This window comes from Adiantum capillus-veneris, chromosome 28 (genome assembly GCF_014529385.1).
Source record: "Adiantum capillus-veneris isolate H3 chromosome 28, ASM1452938v2, whole genome shotgun sequence".
Lineage (NCBI taxonomy): Eukaryota > Viridiplantae > Streptophyta > Polypodiopsida > Polypodiales > Pteridaceae > Adiantum > Adiantum capillus-veneris.
Genome location: NC_140958.1, coordinates 38,089,210 through 38,110,693, shown reverse-complemented (window position 1 = coordinate 38,110,693; position 21,484 = coordinate 38,089,210). Strand labels below are relative to the sequence as shown.

Below are 21,484 nucleotides of genomic sequence, written 5' to 3'. Positions count from 1 at the left end.
TCTCGTGTGAGCTCCTCTGATGAGTGCATAGGTGTGTCCATAACAAATCACAAGTCACCACCCCCTCTGGAGTGCTCAACCGCCGAATGAATGGATCTCCCAAGGATCATACGTTTGTAGATGATCCAGCCGATGTCGAAGATACTGTGTACTGCAGCAGTCACTAAGAGACCGCACGGACCACCACCAGATGGTGTCCTGGCATGAGGTAACTTCATCCTTTGTGAAAAGCACAAGCCAAGAGGCTGCTGTCCACCCAAAATTGCTGCTGTCCAGCGATTTTCAGCATGCTCGTACTCTCTTGGCAGAATCCGGAGCGGCGCAGAGGGTGTAGTGAGGGCGGGGTCTTAATGTCACAACCCCAAGTGGGCCGAAAACAGAGAAAACAGCAGGGTGTATATGGCTGAAAACAGTAGATTTGAAGAGGATTCTCGCCGGTGGGGCAAAGATTTGAGTGGGCACGGCCCCCCCTTGGCTGAAAACGCTGATGCTCCCAGCCTGAAAACGCTGATGCTGATTTCCAAAAACACAAGCCAACCAAAAACGCTAGGGTCTGCTGGCCAAAAACGCTGATGGTAGGGGGCAATTCAGGCGATGAAAAGTCGAGAAATGGTAGCGCTGGCAGCCAGAGGCAAAAACACCAGGTGTAAATGCAAAAAACGCAGGTTGAGGAGGTTCCCCTGCGAGAGAAAAACGCAGATTTCCATCGCTTGCCTGGTGCTTGCAAAAACGCTGGCTGTTGCTGATCTTGGGAGAAGTTCCTGATGCAATGTAGTGCCTTGGAACTCAACTGGCGATTGATACCATGTGAGAGTGCGCGTGTGCGGAAGAGAGAGAGAGAGAGAGAGAGAGAGAGAGAGAGAGAGAGAGAGAGAGAGAGAGAGAGAGAGAGAGAGAGAGAGAGAGTGTAGACCATAAACGCAAGATATGGTGAAGAGGGGGCGATCAGCCCCCTATAACTACCATGAGCAGAAGACCAATACACAATGACCAGATATGTCTGTGTGATGAGATGTGGAAGTGGGTACCCTGTGGCCTCATATATAGGTGCCCAAGGGGAGGTAGGGCAAGGCTTGATAAAAATCTCTCACAACCCACCAAGAAAAGATATATGGAAATATATGAGAGCGCCTAGACAAAGTGGGCGGCTGGCCCCAAACTCGGGTGGCCAGACCAGGTACAACCTAGACTATGGGTGGCCAGCGCACAGACATACTAGCCGTACAAGTATGCCCTAGACGTATGTGAAGCAGGAGAGTGGTGTAAGTGTAACAGAGTAATAGGGCGCTTCACAAATAATGCAATTAGTGCATGAGCTTGTACATCTCTAACATTCCAACGAGACTACTCAGCTGTAGGCAAAACAACTCTAGCAGCAACAAACCTACCACTAGAACCTGCAACATCCTCAATAGATCCTGTATCCACAGAAGGCGGACGTACATCAATGCCCTGCACAACATTCTAGACGCCCTTTGACACAAGAACATGTTGCATCATGTAAATGCACATTGGCTAGTTATCCCCATCGAGTTTATCCTCAGTAGCAAACATCTTGAAAACATTGATGGAGCAAAAGACGTTGTGCGCACACTCACACACCCAGAAACTAACACAACACAAGGTATTCCCTTGATTTTCTCACCTCACTCACCACTACTCAAAAGCTCAATGAAAATACTATCCACAAGCTCAATTTAAACTCCAAACACCTCGACCTACAAGCCCTTGCCGCCTTCCCGCAGACACTACAAGGTGAGTCGACTTGATCAACACTTGAAATCACTCTTGATGGTGACCAAAATATACAAGAAAAACCACAAAAACTCAAAAACTCCAACCACAAAAGGCCTCTCTCAAACCATTGCCAAGGCTTCACCAAACTCTACTCTGTTGGTGTCACAACTCTGTGACGTGGCATAACCCTAACACACACACTCTCTTGCAAGGGGAAATTGCACTCGAATGCTGACGTGGCAGGTTCAGTACAGACAGGCCGGAAATGGCGGCGTTTCTCACGGAATTCCGTACTACATACTGACGTGGCAGCCCACAAATCGCGGTGGAATTCTCGGCGCTGTTTTTACAGCTTTTTGGCTAAGCAATTGAGAGTTAGAGAGAGAGAGAGAAGCTCTTGCTTTAGCTTTATTTTGGGGCTCAAGAGAGCTTGAGAGAGAGAAACACCTTTTGCTTTATTTCTTAAAAAAGCTTTTGAGTTTACCAGCTTTTGGGGTTCTGCTTTTTAGCATCCCTTTGTAAACTTTAAATATGCGGGCAGGGCCTCATAACTTAGAGCTTCTGGACGCAGAGTCTGAGTGTGAGCGCCTGTCGGCACTCTTGTACTTTGAACACAGATTAATACAAAAAGAAATACCGAAAGCGGACCCAGTCTTTGGGGCCAATATCTCTAGGCACGGAACTCCGTCGAGCCAGTTTCGAATCAATTGTGAACGTGAATTGTTTTGAAGTGATTATTTGTGGTGTCGCGGTAGATTCTCGACTTGGATTGTCCAAGTCTGTTACAGTTGGACTCTTTGGAGTAGTCCCAATCCTAATGGCACAGTTACAGGGTCCCATAGTCTTGCAGAAAGCCGCACCTTCTTCTCTCAATTTCTCGCACATACACATCCATGGAAACCTCATAACTTCCATAGACTCTCCCAAGTGCAAAATTGAAGAGAGAGCTGTCATTCACTCCTCCACACACTCGAAAAGAGTACACGAACGCGAGGGACTGCACTAGACCACCTGTAGGAACCCTACTTTCTCCCACATAGAGAGGTGAAAGTGCTGAGTATTGGCTTCAAAAGTTCTCCTTCAGCTGGAACCATCACGGCACAGTGATGTGGAAAAATATGGGCTTTTTACACCTTTTTTGACCTTTTTTGGGCCAAGTTTGGCCAATTTTGACCCCGGACAGCAGGCATTTGAGAAAACCCCCTAATGGACTCTAAAATTCACCAAATTTTTTATGCTTGATCCTTGATACCCATAATCCTTTGCCACACCCCCACATTCCATTTTTGACCACTTGTAGGGCGGTGCAGGCATCACCGACCGTAAATAGACAGTTACTACATGTGCCAAACTTCTCGGGCGGGTCAAGGGTGCTTACACCTCCCATTTGCATTATTTACATTCTAGAAAGCTCAAACACATTTCCTAGAACCGAAAGAAGGCACCCGGAACCATATCCAAGGTGAAGGCACTGTGTCCATGCATGTACGTGTGTTCGATTGTATGCACGCAAGCATGACTATTTACAATTTGTACACGTCACATCTTTTTTAAAACTTGAAACCACTTTGCAAAGATCCCAAATGCATGTATTTACATCTTTTTGTACATATGCCCATGCATATACACGCTACTTTGTAAACGCCAAAAGCGGTTTATCATCATTGCCCACCCTCTAGGTAGAACATTTATGCTCAACCAAGAGACAACCACATCCCTTGCAAAATATTTCTTCAATCTATAATCTTTTATTCTATAGCGCAAATGTTCACTTAACAATTTTTCCAATTGATAGGTGCCATTAGAAAATACATGCTTCACTCTGTATGGACCCAACCACCCTCAACTTCTTTTGAAAAGTAAAATCCAAGCGAGAGTCATACTTCATCACTAGATCTCCCTCTTTAATCTCTTTCTTTGGCAGCCTCTTATTCATTTTCTCCATCCTTGTCTCTGCTTGTTGAAGATAAGAATTATTGGCTTTCTCTCTATTTATTCGCAACAACTCTAGAGAACGAATTCTTTCGTGATGCTTGTCATTATGTGGACCTTGCATTCTGCACAACAACTTCAAGGCATCCAATTGCACCTGTATGGGCATAAGAGCTTCTTTTCCATAAACAAGCTCATATGGCGTGAATTGTGTTGACACTCTATATGCAATTCTATACGTCCACAAACACTTTTCCAAGTCTAAGTCCCACTCTCTAGGATGCTCTCTAGTATACTTTGATAGCATCTTCACAATTTGACCATTGCAATTTTCAACCAGCCCATTGCATTGTGGGTAGTAAGGAGAAGAATGCCTATGTTGAAATTTCAATCTCTCCATGAGAGCACCAACAGGTTTTCCCCTAAACCCTGGTTCACGATCAGAAATGATAACATAGGAGCTCCAAACCTGCAACACACTTGTTCATACAAAAAAGAGGCCACTCTTCCTACTGTTACATCTTTTATCGCTTTTGCTTCCACCCATTTTGTTAAATAGTCCACAGTTACAAGGATATATTTTTTGCAATTATTGGTCCTTGGCACTGGACCTATAGCATCCACTCCCCATTTTGCAAATGCATCAAAAGACATTATAGCTTTTTGAGGCTCAGCCAAAAGCTTTTGGTTTGCAAATACTTGGTATTCATGGCATGACTTACACAAAAAATAAGCATCTCTCATCATAGAGGGCCAACAATAACGTGCTCTCAAAATACGAAAGACAACCCGATCCTTGCCTTGATGGCCTATTTCTTCATGGCAATGCTCCAAAATCAAGCCTATTTCTTTTTTGTATGTCACTTTTCTCAAAATGCTATCCTTGACATAAAGCATGAGGCCAATGTGTAGTTTCTTGCTTTTGCAACTATTCTCTTACGTTGAACCTTTGACATGCCTTGTGGACATTGCCCTTTAGCAAGAAATACTTCAACATCTTGCAATGATTCCCTTCCTGCATACAAGGCTTCCTTGACCTTTAAAGGAGCTACCAAGGCATCCAACTTGTCCCTAGCCAATTCATCAGCTTCTTTATTCTGTTCACGAGGAACATGCTTAAACTGTATCTTCTCAAACTCATGCAAAAGCTTCTTGATGCCATAGAACCACTTCTTCAAATTGTCCTTTTTAACGTTTCACAAACCAAGCAACTGATTCATGACTAGCAACGCATCCCCTTTTGCAATGACACTCTTCAATCCAAACTCAACACACTGCTTCAACCCAAGGAAAAGCGTGAGATACTCGGCCTCATTGTTACTTTCAGCTTCATCAAGTTCGTAAGCTCTAGAAAAGATTACATCGCCTTTTGGGTTCTTAATGACTACCCCACCACTTGCCTTATGAAGAGCTTTCCTGTATGCACCATTAAACATCATTGTATATGCATCTGTAATATCTACTTCCTCTTCACGATCATCCTTGTTAACCCTTGGATAAGATGGAAGTTCCCCTCCCTTATGTACCACTATGTCTGCCAGGTGAGCTTTAACGGAATAATCCACTTTAAACTCAAACTCATACTCTTGAAGCTCCAAAGTCCACTTTAAGATGCGCTTGCTAGGATTCAAATGTTGTACTACATCCGGCAAAAGGTTTGATGTGGTGAGCACATAGAACTTTTGGGGCAACAGATATGTTTTGAACCTGCGACAAGCAAGAACCAAGGCAAAGACCCACTGTTTCATTTCTGTGTAGGAGAACGCGCTTACATTCTTCATCTACTCTCAAAATAGACTATCTTGAAACTCCTTCCCTGCTTTTGTAAGAGCACCGACCCAAAAGCTACTGACCCCACACTAATAGATGTTCCCCTCGAAAGATGAAATCTGCTTCCAAAAGCTTCGTCACCTCTTCGCGAAGTGCCCTCTCATGAATGACCCCCAACCTCCTAAGCTTTTGAACCTTTGGCTTGGCACCTTTTAGATTGATTCTATGCTCGACTCCTTTAGCTCCTTGGAACTCTGCATATTCAGTGGCGAATAGCTTTGGAAACTCTGTAAACATGTCTTCATACTGTCAAGTCCTCTCCTAACATGCTCCTTATGTTCACTTTGGTAGGCTCTACAATTGCTTTTGTACTATCCTTCTCCTCATTGACCTCCACATCATGCATGGATGCTTCCTTTTTGACACTTATCCCAAAAAGATCAAGACATAATTGCATCAAGCCTTCCTCTACACTTTCTTCTGATGACGTAGACGAAGCATCACTATCTTATGACGTAGTTTTTGTTGAATCCGTATCTTGCATCTCCAGTAGGGGATGTGAATGGCTCTCGTGTGTCTTCATGTTGTAGACAATGGTCCTTCCTTTCTCTTGGTCGGGGATTGTGATCAAGCCCGTGCCCCAATCCTGCTTAGCACCAAGGGTTATAAGCCATGGCCTCCTTAAAATGATCGGATAAGCATTCTCACCCGCTTGCATAACGTAGCAATTAACCAAGCACTCAATCCCCAAGACTTTTATCTTCACATCTTCAATTATCCCAAGACACCTTGCCTTTTTGTGGTTGGCCATCCTCATATGGACTGAAGCATTCACTGACACTTTGAATCCTGCTTCCTTCATGATAGCCTCGGTCATGACACACACCTGGGCACCACCATCCACATATGCTTGCACTTCCGTCTTCTTTCCCAACATAGCTTCAACTGTTGGTACCATATCCACCGGGTGACCAACACTCAATGATGACACCATGCTTTGATGCTTTTCCTTTTTGGAAGGAAGCCGCGTACTCACACATTTGGTCCACTACCTTCTCAATTTAGCGTTCAAAGCCACCAACTGACCAAAAGATAAATTGGCCTTTTGATTTCGTATGTTGTCGACAATATCATAGTCTTCAACACTTTGGCCAAGGGGGTAGTCCTTGGCACCTATTTTCCTTCTTCGTCGCCTCTTACTACTCCGTGGTTTGTCTTTTAATGTAGCCTTTCCTTTCCTTGCTCTTGTTTCCTTCTCTTCTTCTATCTCTTTCTCCCTATCATGCCTAGCTCTCTTATTGGCCAAAACATCCACATCTTGATGCTCAAGGGTAATGATGTTGATAGCTCTCCCTTCTCCATTTGCAGGCAACGTTTGTGGTTGTCGTTGCGAAGGTGGTGCTTCTAGTGCCCGCTCTTGATGATTTTCTTCTATTCTCCCTCGACCACCCCCATATAAGAGGTACATCCCTCCTCTCTCTCTTAGTGGTTCAGGACAATCAGGGGCGTAGTGACCCTCTTCATCACAATTGTAGCATCTGCCTTGTAGCCTCCGTCCCCTACCTCTCCCAGTTGGCCGCTCTTCTCTTTGGTTTTTATTCATTATGTTAATCCTTAATTCTTGCAACTGACCAGCATGATCATGTAAAATCTGGGTCGTAACGGGATCCGGACCTTGAACCACTTGCTCCACTCTATCATCCACTGCCATAGGAACCATTGGTTGCACCACAATTGGCTGTGTCATGTCTTGCTCCCACCTCTTGTTCTTCTTGCTCTTGGCCTTGGCAATTTTCACAGCTCTTTCAAATGTAGCAATCTCCTCTTCATCGACCTTCTCCCTTACACTTGGATGGAGACAATTCATAAACTGACGCACTTTAAAGAAATCCCCTGGAGGCACTTGGGATGCCGCCTCCAATTGCACCCAAATCCCTTTGAAGTATTGCAAAAACTCTTGAAAGTTAGCATGAACATCTTGCTGCAAACCTCTCAATTTTGTCGTTGCTTCTGTTGCGGTTAGTCTCTTTCCAAACTTGTCAAAAATTGCCTGCTTCACCTGCTCCCATGTTTGCTTTTTGTCTTCCTCTAATCCTTCAAACCACTCGCGAGCTTCTCCTTTGAGTGCAAGAGGAAATACATGAAGCTTTGCTTCATCATTCACAATGTGCATACCAACGTGTGCTACTCGAAGTCAGCAATCCAATCTTTCACATCCTCCTTCCCTGTGAACACTGGCCGACTATACGCCATCCCTTCAAAGTCGCTTCTACCTTGTGTGAGTAACTCCACAATAGTTGAAGTCTTGCACCTCAACCAAACCACCACTTTTCTTCAATGATGCTCAAACTTTACAGCAAAACCGCTTCACCTGGGTGCACAACTGGCAAATTTCTGCTCCCTAGCAGGATCGCCGAAGAATGATGAGCAAAAGACGCTGTGCGCACACTCACGCACCCAGAAACTTTAACACAACACAAGGTATTCCCTTGATTTTCTCACCTCACTCACCACCACTCAAAAGCTCAAAGAAAATACTACCCACAAGCTCAATTTAAACTCCAAACACCTCAACCTACAAGTCCTTGCCTTTCCGTAGACACTACAAGGTGAGTCAAGTTGATCAACACTTGAAATCACACTTGACGGTGACCAAAATATACAAGAAAAACCATCAAAAACTCAAAAACTCCAGCCACAAAAGGCCTCTCTCAAACCATTTCCAAGGCTTCACCAAACTCCACTCTGTTGGACTCTTCGGAGTAGCCCCAACCTTAATGACACCGATACAGGGTCATATAGTCTTGCAGAAAGCCGCACCTTCTTCCCTCAATTCCTCGCACACACACATCCATGGAAACGTCAGAACTTCCATAGACTCTCCTAACTGCAAAATTGAAGAGAAAAAGCTCTCATTCCAACACACTCGAAAATAGGACGCAAACGTGACGGGACTGCATTAGACCACCTGTAGGAACCCTGCTTCCTCCCACACACAGAGAGGTGAAAGTGCTGAATATTGGCTTCAAAAGTTCTCCTTTTGCGGGAACCATCGGCACCGTGAGTGATGTGGCAAGATATGGGCTTTTCACACCTATTTTGACAATTTTTTGACCTTTTTTGACCCAAGTTTGGCTAATTTTGACCCCGGAAAGGCATTTTTCACGGGAAAAACCCCAAACGGACTCCAACATTCACCAAATTTTATACGCTTGATCCTTGATACCCATAGTCCTTTGCCACACCCCCACATTCCATTTTTGACCACTTGTAGGGTGGTGCACGCATCATTGCAGATCAAGCACCGTAAATAGACAGTTACTGCATGTGCCAAACTTCTTGGTCGGGTCAAGGGTGCCCACACCTCCCACTTGCATTATTTACATTCTAGAAAGCTCAAACACATTTCCTAGAACCGAAAGAAGGCACCCGGAACCATATCTAAGGTGCCGGCACCCTGTCCATGCATGTACGTGTGTCCGACTGTCGGCATGCAAACATGACTATTTACAATTTGTACACGTCGCATCTTTTTTAAAACTTGAAACCACTTTGCAAAGATTCCAAATGTATTTATTTACATCTTTCTGTACCGAAAGCGGTCTATCAACGTATGTGTTGTTGTCAGCCATGGTGAGTAACTGCACCTGATGTGAAAACTACCCGGAAAGAGGTAAAACAAAGTAGGACCAACACATGCTATATAGCACAACTTAAAGACGACTGTAAGGGACCTATTCTACAGAAAATTGCACTGACAAAAAATTTGCACAAAAGGACAAAGTTGCTTGTGTAGTACTCCCTGTACTAGAAATTGAAGCTAGACACACATCAATTACCTCATAAATGGTAACACTTGTTGCAAATTTGGAAGGAATTACGTCTTGCTTCGATTTGACACCCGCCTTCTTGTGTCAAGTAGCAGCGAGACAACCACTTGTATGGAATGTATTTGTAAGTTTCAGAAGGGCATCAACTAGGTGAGTGTCACGTGTGCATCGCCTTTGCATATGTGGACATGCTTCTGCCATGGACTAGTCGTAGTTGAGCATTAGTTTAGGACCGAGCCTGGCACTTTGTGAGCCTCTAGCAAGACGTGCATGCCCAGGCCGGTTGTAGGTGCATTTACCCTCTCTTGTACAGTTAGTGTCAGTTGTAGTTTAGCATGTTTCATAGCAAGTGAACGGTCACTTAATTTATTAAGTGACTTTTGCATTTAAACATTAAAAAGACCAAATCGTGGAGCCTTGGCAGAGCTGGCCGACCCAGCCATTCAGGAGTATTTATCCAGCAAGAGGGCGCCACATCCTGGAGATCGCAAGGACTTCCATCAGGGGACCTAGCGTTTTCTCCTTGGCTGGACTACATCAGCGATTTCAGCCATCAGCAGTAGGACCTGGCGATGGCAGATTTCAGCATAACAGCCCAGCGTTTTTGCTTGAAGTAGCAGATCAGGCCAGTGTTTTGTAAGGGCGGCAGCGGGTCACCAGCGTTTTTGCATTGGCATGAGCCCGGAGGTGCAGAAACTTGGCAGACCAGCAATTCAGCCTAGCGTTTACAATTTGCAGGAAGTGAGCCATCGATTGCAGTTTTCAACCCAAGGTCCAGGAGCGGACGGGTGGATCCTGTGTGGCGAGATTGTCCCGTTGTAGATTGGATCCGGTAGTGCATTGAGTTGCAGATTTTAGCGAGCTTTGTCGTGCTTGACATTGCTAGCGTATTCAGTTTTCAGCCCATTGTCCTCTCACCTCGGGTGCGTCATTCAGCCAAGGTTCGGCCATCGACAACCCACATACAGAACACTGCCAAAGCTCTGATACCAATGTTAGGTGCAGCAGAATGAATGTTTGTGCTTTGCTCAAGATGAGTGCTCTGAACTGTGCTCAAGGCTCCTTTTTGTTCTTATGGAAGGTAGAGCCTTCCGTTCTCAGTGAGAGAGTGCAATGATCAATAGCATCGAGAATCCTGGAAGGAACTCTTCGCCGGCCCACTCGGATGTGTGGGTCGTGCAGTACTTGAACTTCATAAAGGTCTGCAACGCTTGCTTCTTTGGGCCGCGCCGAAAGTGACACAAAGTCTTATGTGGCTCCTTCAATGCTTCAACTTCGTCTAGAGTCATGCTTCTTCCTTCTTCAAGAATCTCCATGGCTGAAAATTCCTGAAACCATTTCCAACGCAAAACCATGAACATACCCATTCCATGTAAAGTGAGTGGAAAAAATCTTGTCTTCTCTAAAGACTGTGCATGCAATGTAAATGAACCAATAGACGGAATGCCAAACCACCACGTACACGCAAACAATGAGCACGAATGTATGCGGATTTTTCATGAAAAGCTGAAAAGTATGCATTCAAGGAAGTCACATTCCATGTTAGCAGCCTACGACGATAAAGGAGGGCGACATCCATTTTCAGCCTATTAGCTTTGGAGTCTTGGCATTGTTTGCAGAACCATTTGCTTGGAGACTTTCATCATACGGCAATCTAGTCGACGCCCCAAGAGGAGCCTCTTTCTCTCGGTTTGAGGAGTTACTTGGCGGTTTCAGGAGATAGTATATAGTGGCCTTACCATTGTTAGTGGGCAATCCAGAGGACATATCCTGGTCTTTTGGCCTTATCCACATGAGCCGGTGGAGCCTCTCTTTCAACAGTAGCCCTGGAGGACATTATCTAGCTGTGGAGGACATTTTGCATTCGCATTCTCATGTAGTGTGCATCCACTTCTATCAACAAGAAATCCTTGGAGATAATTCCAGTACCATTCTTCAGTTCATTAGCTACAGTGTTGTTTTCACCACAGATTGTTTGGGTGTCAGCAAAGATTGGTCCAAAGTAGAGCGGCATTATCTGGTATCAAGCCAAGGCTAGCGTCGACAATTATCTGGTATCAAGCCCAGGCTGTCGTATCTATGGAGCCGATCTAAGGAATTGTTGGCCGGTAGCCCTTATGATTTGGCAGGTGTCTTCATCACCACGGTGACATCCACTGTCATCGGTTTTGGAGGAGTTTCCATTGGTTGGTGCATTCACAAGCATCAGAAGCAGTCAGCATCGAAGCAGTTTGCATCAACATGGATAACAGTCGGTAGTCATACCTCACCTTTAGTAGGGGGAAAGTCACGTGCGCATCGCGTTTGCGTACGTGGACATGCTTCTGCCATGGTCTAGTCGTAGTTGAGCATTGGTTTAGGACTGAGCCTGGCACTTTGTGAGCCTGTAGCAGGACGTGCATGCCCAGGCCGGTTGTGTAGGTGCATTTACCCTCTCTTGTACAGTTAGTGTCAGTTGCAATTTAGCATGTTTCATAGCGTGTGAACGGTCACTTAATTTATTAAGTGACTTTTGCATTTAAACATTAAAAAGACCAAATCGTGGTGCCCTGGAAGAGCTGGCCGACCCAGCCATTCAGGAGTATTTATCCAGCAAGAGGGCGCCGCATCTTGGAGATCGCAAGGACTTCCATCAAGGGACCTAGCGTTTTCTCCTTGGCTGGACTACATTAGCGATTTCAGCCAACAGCAGCAGGACCTGGCGATGGCAGATTTCAGCATAACAGCCCAGCGTTTTTGCTTGAAATAGCAGATCGGGCCAGTGTTTTGTAAGGGCCGCAGCGGTTCACCACCGTTTTTGCATTGGCATGAGCCTGGAGGTGCAGAAACTCGGCAGATCAGCAATTCAGCCCAGCGTTTTCAGTTTGCAGCAAGTGAGCCATCAATTGCAGTTTTCAGCCCAAGGTTCAGGAGCGGACGGGTGGATCCTGTGTGGCGAGATTGTCCCTTTGCAGATTGGATCCGGTAGTGCATTGAGTTGCAGATTTTAGCCAGCTTTGTTGTGCTCGACATCGCTAGCGTATTCAGTTTTCAGCCCATTGTCCTCTCACCTCGGGTGCGTCATTCAGCCAAGGTTCGGCCATTGACAACCCACATCGAGACGGATCGGTTGGATCTTGAAGCCATCAGCCTCGTCGTCAACTTCTCGTCCTCGACATAGCCTCGTCGTCGACATCCCCGTCTTCGACACACCTATAGCCCGTCGCCGACATTACCATCATCGGCACCATCAGTCGCATTTGCATTGTAGCCGCATTTGTGCAAGGAATAAAGAAAGTACTTGCTTTGGCAACAGAGCAAGGGGGCCCTTGAGGGTTGGGACCCGACAAATCCCTGTGTCGTCTCTCCTTCTCTCTCTTGTGTCTATCTCTTTCTTTATAGTTCAGTTTGGTTCTTGAAGTGCAGTGAGTACTAGGTCTTGAGCTTCCGTAAACTCTTCCTCTGCATTGGTCATTGGTGACAGAGACAGTGTGTGTTGTGTGCTCCTGTGCTCTATGCTCCTGACCCTGTTACCTGACAGTGAGAGGACTCACATTTACTGGGCTAGATGGGATAAGGGGATAGCACGCTCTTTACACCATTGATCGGATGCTTTCTTGGTTGAGGCATTGGTTATTGGAGCTACTAACAAAATCCGTGGAGGGGTGTCTGTCACAAACAGCTGCTCAAGCCACTGAAAACCGTAGCCAACCTGCAGATTCTGGTTGAGGAGCGTTAAACCTAGAAGAAGCAGAAGTAGAACAAATCCCAACCTTTAAAGTTTGAGTGAGTGGCCCAAATAATAAAGGATCAGGATTTTTAATCCTTACCCCCAACCAACTTGTAGCACCCGGTCTGATGGAAGCTAAATAATAAAATAAAGCAGGACAACTTAAATTGCGTGTAACTGATGACGTGGCAGGTTGTTGCACTCATTTCTATGATTTGCGATGATAGCTGATGATGTGGCACCGTTGTACAGACGGCCCTCTGGGCGCTTGCTTTTGGACTGGATGCTTTTAAAACCTACTGCTTTTCATGTAGTTGTTTTTGGATGGCCAAGGGCCTTTAAATATGAACTAAGGGCTCACTTTTTGGCATCCTACCCATTGGAGATGTAGAGCAGAGTTGCAAGTGTTGTACCTTGTTAAAGCGATATAAAGGAATACCGAAAGAGGCACCACAGTTTGGGGCCAGTTCACTCCGGGGATGGAACTATGCCACTCCGTCTCGTGTGTGTAGTCTCTCTAGTTTAGTTTAGTTGTTTGAAGTGCTTAAAAGTCTGATTGATTATTGATGGTTCGTTTGCGTTTATGGTGAATTCATTCTCAGATTGAATGGTGAAAGACATAAGTGTTAATATAGAGGGAGATCTCTCCATGTTGATAGGTAGATGATGGAAAGAGAAGGATTTGCTATAGAGAATGATAGATCTAATTATGCTGATAGTAGGCTCAACAAAGAGATTCAAGAGATATCGAGGTGGAGATGGGAGAGAGCGGGAGAGAGAAGAAGATCACACACAGTTGGAATCCCAGCCAAGCCTCTTGACTCATGAATCTCCCATCCTGTGTCCAGAATGGTAGTTGCTTTTCTTCGCATGGAATGTGCTGTAAGGTGCAGCGGAATGAATGTTGTATTTTCTCAAGATTAGTGATGTATATTTGCTCAAGGTTCCTTTTAGTTCTCAGGGAAGTAGAGAGCCTTCTGTCTTTATGGAGAGTGCTATGATCACGAACAAGGTGATATTGTGCGTGCAAGTGTATGAGACTGAGAGGAGGAGAGAAAAGAGATCGACACCCGAAAGGTTGTAAAACCCTCCTCCGAAGGCCCCACTCTTGTCGGCGAGAGTGGTCTACTTTTGATTGCACAAAGGTGTACAATGATGATGCATGGACTGATGCAAACGGGGACTATGCCGATGAAAACGATGATGACTTTAGGGCTGAATTAGATGCTCTTCTATCTGCTGTCCACAAAGGGGTAATGGCTGAGAATCTGGACCACTTTGGGGGGCTGAAAATGATTGGTTTGCTGCTGTTTTTATGGCTGAAAATCCCTGATTTGTCGAGGCTTGTACGGATGATAAAAACGCTGAGGATAAGTAGGACAAGGCTGCGTTTTTATGGTTGCTGTCGTAGGCTGAAAACGCTGAAGATTTTGCAGGTCTTAGGCTGCGTTTTTATGGCTGAAAACGCTGCTGCAGGTGTTGCTGGCGTTAGTAAACGCTAGGTTAGGGCTGCCTGTGGTAGGGGAAAACGCCAAGAGGGAAGGCTTGTTGGCGATGGCTTGTTGGGGGAGAAACGCCAAGGAAGAGAGGCTTGCTGGCAATCCCAAAACGTTGAGGGGCTGAAGGGGGTGGCCGCACCAAGCAAGCTTGAAGAGGTTCTTGTTGAGAGTGGGAGGGAGTACCTGTTGCTTGGAAAGCCTGCTGTGCTCCTTGCTCATCTGCCCAATTGTGCTAACTTGGGTTTGGTTATATATTAACTTACCCAATTTGCCCTACTTAGTTCCCAACAAAAGTCACTTAATAAATAAGTGAAAAATGTCAAAAATAGGATAAAGTCACTTGAAAAATCCCCAAATTGACTTTGATGGAATCTGATGGAAATGCTTATGCTTATGCGGTGTGCAACCAGAGGATATGCATTTACACTAAGTGAATGGGCATGCACGGTCTACGAATAGACTCACAAAAGTGCCAGATCACTTCTAATCTAGACTGACTGGACTGACGGGAACCCTGTTATGGTGTAGCTTGTCCACGGACACATAGGGTTGGATGTGTCACGTGACATGTGCAATAAATGTTCTCAATGCATGACATGGCTCAATCATCCTACATGCTACATAAAGCATAACGATACCACAATAATGAGGTGGTCAAAATGCACAATCTGGTGCCACAATAATGAGGCGGTCAAAATGGTGAAGTCATGTCATTCGGCTTTTTTGTAGTGGGAACCCATCAGATTGTGCATGTACTATCATTTCTTGCTGTGTAACATGTAAATGCACCAGATTGTGGCAATCAGGACAATCCATTCTAAATAAGCAAGCCATCTGCACTTTGCAAGGCCAAAAATTGTTTCCCATGTTGCTTTCTTTTATCCGTATCATGAGATGTTCTTTGTGTAGCAGCTGGCAGAAACTATCACTCTATACATTGGCTCCTCCAGATTGTACATTGCTGATTGCACATCAAGCGTTCGTTTATTTAAACCCTCGCCTGTAAAATGTTCCCTGTGTTGATATCCTTATAAATCCTTATAAAAGCGCCTGATATTCTTATAATGGATTGTGATTGACCGTGTGATTTATATCTAGCAGAAAAAAATTAGCATACTACAATGTGAATGCCTTGGGGTCTCTCTGTGAAAGTTCTAATACCCTCATATGTTGTTTCCTCATTGTCTTTGTCCACTACTCGGACTATACCATTGGGGTAACTCTGCATAAAATGACAACTACTTCTGGTTCTCTAATGTTGGCTTAAAACTTGGGAATCGAATCAGAAAGCAGTGTTCAGCATCGCTATTGCAGGCAATTGTACTTAAAGTAAGCATGGCATTCATCGGAGTCCATAGCTGCCTCTAGTTTCTTGTTTAAACTGTAGCTCATGCAAATATCTTCGATTTGAACCCGTTTTCTTTCAAAGTTGCTTGTCAGGTGATTGCTTCCTTATTAATGTTAACATAATTGTCCACAGTTACCTAGGAAAATCTTCTGAATTTCTGGAAGTTTGCAGCCTTGTCATTTCTAAAGTGATCCATTCTGCTTGTACTGCTTTCCTGTGTTCATTATAGATTCTTCTGTTGCACATGTAACACTTTATTGCTCCACTTGTTTAGTGCAGGAGGGTGTTCTTCCTCTTTCTGCAGCAGCAATGGCTCTTCCACCAGCAGCCATCCGAGGAGATCTGGGTGTCTTATATACAGCTGGATTACGTTATGCGCCTGCAGTGCTTCAGTCCTTCGTAAAGATGGGCACAAAGGGAGCTTTTGGGGCAGGGAAGCTTTTACAACCATTTTCGGCAATCATGGATTCGTTGCAACTGAGGGACCCGTTCATTAGAAACTGGCTGGATCTTCTCTGCTTTTTGCTTTCTGGCCTGAAGGCAGATGGGACTCTGGCTGCTGAAATTGTGAGTGTATAGCTGCTTTTTTCTAGTTGTTTTTACATCTTTATACTAATGTTCCTTCAAGTATGCTTGCATTCTCTGTCATGCTTGAAGGGATATTGTAGATGCTCAAGCTTAGCAGGTAGCAATAAATTTTTATATCAGGATGCCCTTAATTTCCTGATTGGTATTACACAGGAGGTCTAATGTGCAAAGGTTTTTAAATGTTGTTGGGTCTTGGCCATAGCAGTTATGTACATGTATTATATTTAAAATAACGACTTGATGTTTGTTTAGCGTATAGTACGTAGCATTGATAGAAAACTCGTGTGTTTTTTTGAACCTTTGAAAGGCTGTATAAAAATAATAAGGAGAGCCCATACAGATATAAAAGCGAGCTCTGTCATTTTAAGTTGATGGCAAGAGGTTATTTTATGGTTTTTCTCACTCGTCTCTTTAATCTCTGATGCTTTGGTTAGTGAAAGTTGAAAGCTGAATCTGATTATCATTAGTATTATACGTCCTGTGACCTGTCCCGTACCTGGCTACTATAGTTCTGGCTTAGGAAGCATGCACATTTACAGTGGAACTTATGGTGTAAAGGTTCTTAAAATGTGGTTGTGCCCTGGCCTAGGAACCCTGGATTGACTTTCAAATCAATGCCATGATTAAATACTAGCAGGAGCAAAATTGTGCTCACCTGGTGTTCACGTTGCCCATCCTCCTCCTGGGGTGGGTCACCTGAGGAGGAGGTTCCCAGCTGGTTGCTACAAGTTCTCTCCGTTGTTCCCTGCACGTGGTGCATCAATTAGGTGGCCATGGTGATGCCTGTGTGTGGCTCTTGCCCGATGATACACGGCCCTTGCCCGACCATGTTTCATGGCTAATATTTGGAAGGGATAAGCCCCTCCCCCTGTGGGCCCTCTGGTGCGTCGAAAAAAATTTAAAAAACTAGCAGGAGCAAAATATTTTACATCTGTTGCAAGGAAGAGGACATTCCACTTTGAGCTAGGCAAGAGGATGAAAGTGGTACAGCTCAAGGTAGATTGCTGTTTCAGTAAAGTAAAACAGGGTGTTTAAATGTAAAAAGCCATAAAACTTGTGTCATTTATGGTTAATTTAATCTTATGCAAGAAACTGAATGCAAAATCAAGTTCAAAATCTCCATGATAAAATATCTCAGAGATACCTATAACCCCATATGCCGGCCCAGAGTCTCTTCCCAACTCCCGGAGATTGAGGCAGGTAGAGCAGCAGATGTGAAATAATGCTTGCTGATGTCAATTAATCACCCACGCTGTCTTCCTACTTTAAAGTAAAGCGAAAACAACTGAGTCGTGTATGACATTTATTTTCAAGGCAACTTGCGGCCGACAAGCTTTCAATTGTTAGCAATAACAGGAGTGCCAAGACCATCTAGTACAAAATGTTATGACTCATGAGACACAGAAGCACAGAGATATCACAAAGCTTCAATAAAAAATGTTGACTACAGGTTGCAGTTGCAATGCATCAAAAGCGTTACAATTTCGATTACAGATAGTAGTCTCTGATGTGCCAACACGTCAAATTTTCAAAGGAAAGAGGAAAAGGGGGTGTTAAGGAACATGTTTCAGAGGCCCATAAATCGTGTGATGGTTTTGGGAGAAGTATGATGTGCGTTTCAGCACGATTATGCCTCAAGCATCCTTCCAAGAATTCTACACTCCCAAAAAGCATAAGATTTAGGTGAGCAGAATGTACAGATACAACCCATAACCGATCTTGTATGCAAATTGTATGATTATTGCATCATGGCCAATAAGAAAGCTGAAAATGTAGTCATTCATCAACAAAATAAAGAAATACTGCTCGGGGCACCTAGTTGAGGGGCCAATGCTTGAGAGTGGAACTTGTGACTCTGTGTCTTGTCCACAATGTATTTTCAAGTTGAGTCTACTGTTCTGCTGCATCTTGCATGTGCACTACAGGAGTTTTGCAAAAGATTACGACAATTCGTCAGTACTGTCTTCATGCCCTTTAATGTCAGTATATGTGTTTTCAATCATGTCATTATGTCTCTCGGCCACTATAATAAGCACATGATTCTATGATGCTTTCAAAATTTAAGAACTTCATGAGTTACTCGGTGAATTAATCTCAGGTGTACATGTTTGCTGAGTGGTACAAGCCTGGAAGTGTTTTAGAGTATCCAATGGGTGGCGTGGGTGCTATAGTTAATGCTCTTGTACGGGGTCTTGAGAAGCACGGAGGACGGTTGGCTCTGAGGTCCCATGTAGAAGAAATAGTTCTGCAACGTGGCCGTGCAACAGGAGTTATGCTTAGAGATGGCACGGTAAGTAATTGTGTTTATAAAGCTTTTGCAAAAATGGCAATTTTGCAACTTTATCATTGTCAGTGCCGTTATTTCAACAGTACTACACAGAGGTTGGGGATTATGGGCCCTTGCTTCATTCTGAGTCTCAGATTTGTTTAAGGAGAAATTACCAAAATACCCCTGAAATTTGTGGAATTCTCAAAATACCCTTGAATCAATTTTGAATGGATTGCTACATTGTTACATAGTTTATTCTTCTGGACAGTAAGTGTCTTAGAAAAAAATCTCGTCAATGAGCATGCATTTGTATCTACAAATAATGAACCATTTTATCTGGAGAGCCTGCAGTACAATCTGAAATCTGGCTTCTATCATCTCTAGAGAGAGACCCAATCTTCCTATGAAGAGTTGGGACAAAAATGTTTTCGGAGATGTTTGCAGGATTAACAAGGGGTATTTTGGGAATTTGGGAAAACTGTGAGGTTATTTTGGGAGTTTTTGGCAAAATATGAGGGGTATTTTGGGAAGATATGAAAATCAAGGGGTGTTTTGGGAATTTCCTCAATTTTCAGGGTATTTTGGTAATTTTCCCAAGGGGTATTTTGGGAGTTTTTGGCAAGATATGAGGGGTATTTTGGGAATATTTGAAAATTGAGGGGTATTTTGGGAATTTCCTCAATTTTCAGGGGTATTTTGGTAATTTTCCCTTTGTTTAACTATGTCACAGGTTGTATTGCACTCAGGCAGGTGTCTGTTGTAGTCCTATATAGTTGCATCTCTTTATTTTCGCCAGCATGAGCAGGTTTCTTCGCTCAGAATGCCTGAAGCTTTGTTTTTATAACAGTATGTTAAGGCACGGAAGGCAGTTATTAGTAATGCTTCAACTTGGGACACCCTGCGCTTGCTTCCAAAAGGCGCTCTTCCTATGGATTACCAGGAGAGAGCTGAAAACACCCCACAGTGTGAATCTTTTATGCATCTTCACCTTGGCCTTGATGCTAAGGTAATAATCAGTTTGATAACTTGTGAGCAAGGACATGTGTTGTTCTTGCAATTGTGATTGATCTGTCGACAGCAATTCAGGACTTGCCCTCGGACCTCGGAATACATCACATAGTTGTCAATGATTGGTCAATTGGAGTGGATGCCCCTCAAAATGTGGTTCTAATATCTATCCCCAGTGTTTTGGATCACAACCTAGCTCCAAATGGTAAACATGTACTTCATGCTTACACTCCTGGAACAGAACCATATGAGCTTTGGGCTGGCCTCAACCGGCGTAGTCAGGAATACAAACGCCTCAAAAGCGAGCGATCAGAGGTATGGAGCCCTGTTTTGTTTCTAAATTTTTTTAGGGAAAATGACCAAAATGCCCCTGAAATGTGTAAATTCCCAAAATACCCCTCTATTTGTAAAAATTACCAAAATAACCTTGAATCAATTTTGGATGGATTGTTCATATTTTCACATAGCTTATTCTTCTTGATAACAGAGTATCAATCTATCTTAGACAAAAAATTTCACCAATGAGCTCATAAATAGTGGCATTTGCATCTCCAAATAATGAACTTTTCTAACCCAAGATCCCACAATACCACCAAAAATGTAATTCTATCATCTTCTATGAGGGAGAACCACTCTTTCCTTCAGAGCGTTGCAAAAAAGTTTGGTTTTAGGAATGTCTGTGATATTGATGAGGGGTACTTTCAAAATCGAAGGTCATTTTTGGCAAAAGTTGTGGAATATGAGGGCTATTCTGGGAATTTTCACAAATTTGAGGGGCTTTTTGGCAATTTTCCCTTCTTTTATGACAAACTCTATGGTGTACTGAAGAATCCTGCTGTGCTATATGAGCTTGATCTTTTACTCTAATTGGGAGACAGGTTCTGTGGAAAGCTGTCGAGCGTGCTCTTGGACCAACATTTTCCCGGGACAAATGTGAAGTGAAGCTTGTAGGTACTCCTTTAACTCATGAGAGATTTCTTCGAAGGAATCGAGGTACTTATGGGCCAGCAATTCAAGCTGGAAAAGCCACGTTCCCTGGTTCGGCAACTCCTATACCCCAACTTTTCTGCTGCGGGGATTCGACATTTCCAGGTATAGGTGTCCCGGCAGTGGCAGCAAGTGGATTGATTACAGCTAATTCTTTAGTGTCAGTAGGAGATCATGTAAAACTACTTGAGGCCATGGGTCTTTAACATGTCTTTGGCAATTTTGGCGAGATCCGAGGACACAATTTCTTTGAGCTGAATGCAGAAGCATTCAACCAGTCATAGAATGCCCATGTGTATCTTGTATGCTTTCTGTCTCACAGAACATGTCCATCTTTTAAAGAAGTCATAACTTCTATGAATGCAAGAAAAGTGGATCATTTAGCAAGTTCAATTCTAATCTGAACTCAAAGGACTTCTGATGAATGTATATATGTACAATGCCATCACGCCTTTAGTGACAACCTTGTGAGTACGAGACACGGAAATCTGAGGATGTGGCCTACGAGAACTTTCTTCTTTTGCATATGGAGTTCTGGTATGATTGTGCCGGTTTTCATGAAAAATGCATTCCATCTTTTGAGAGAATCCACGGAAGTGGCACCTCCAACTCTATATCGTCATCTCTATTTGTTTCTCTTGCGATTGTCTTTGATTATCTCAACTCGCTCTCTTTGTTGTTCGAGAGCTGTTTGCTCCTTTTTTTCTCCTTTCTTCTTTTGAGCTCTTTCTTGTTGAGGCTTTTGTGTGGCTTCTTCAGATGTTAGCTCTCTTTGTAGCGTCTCTCTCTTGTGTAAAGCTCTTGGGT

The 21,484-nt window shown here is 43.9% G+C and overlaps 1 protein-coding gene across 2 annotated transcripts in view; it reads left to right on the top strand.

Moving 5' to 3' along the window:
* LOC147420307 (FAD/NAD(P)-binding oxidoreductase family protein) overlaps positions 1 to 21,264 on the top strand; it is a 99,356-nt gene extending 78,092 nt beyond the window's left edge. The window contains exons 5-9 of one of the 2 annotated variants that reach the window (XM_086504461.1): positions 16,105 to 16,392; positions 18,512 to 18,703; positions 19,530 to 19,688; positions 19,769 to 20,005; positions 20,569 to 21,264. In XM_086504461.1, the coding sequence (XP_086360587.1) occupies positions 16,105 to 16,392; positions 18,512 to 18,703; positions 19,530 to 19,688; positions 19,769 to 20,005; positions 20,569 to 20,883 (1,191 nt within the window). In that variant the 3' untranslated portion in view covers positions 20,884 to 21,264. Of the gene's footprint in view, positions 1 to 16,099; positions 16,393 to 18,511; positions 18,704 to 19,529; positions 19,689 to 19,768; positions 20,006 to 20,568 lie in introns of both variants that reach the window. The other variant, XM_086504462.1, reaches the window with a different exon arrangement.
* The last annotated feature ends 220 nt before the right edge of the window (positions 21,265 to 21,484 follow it).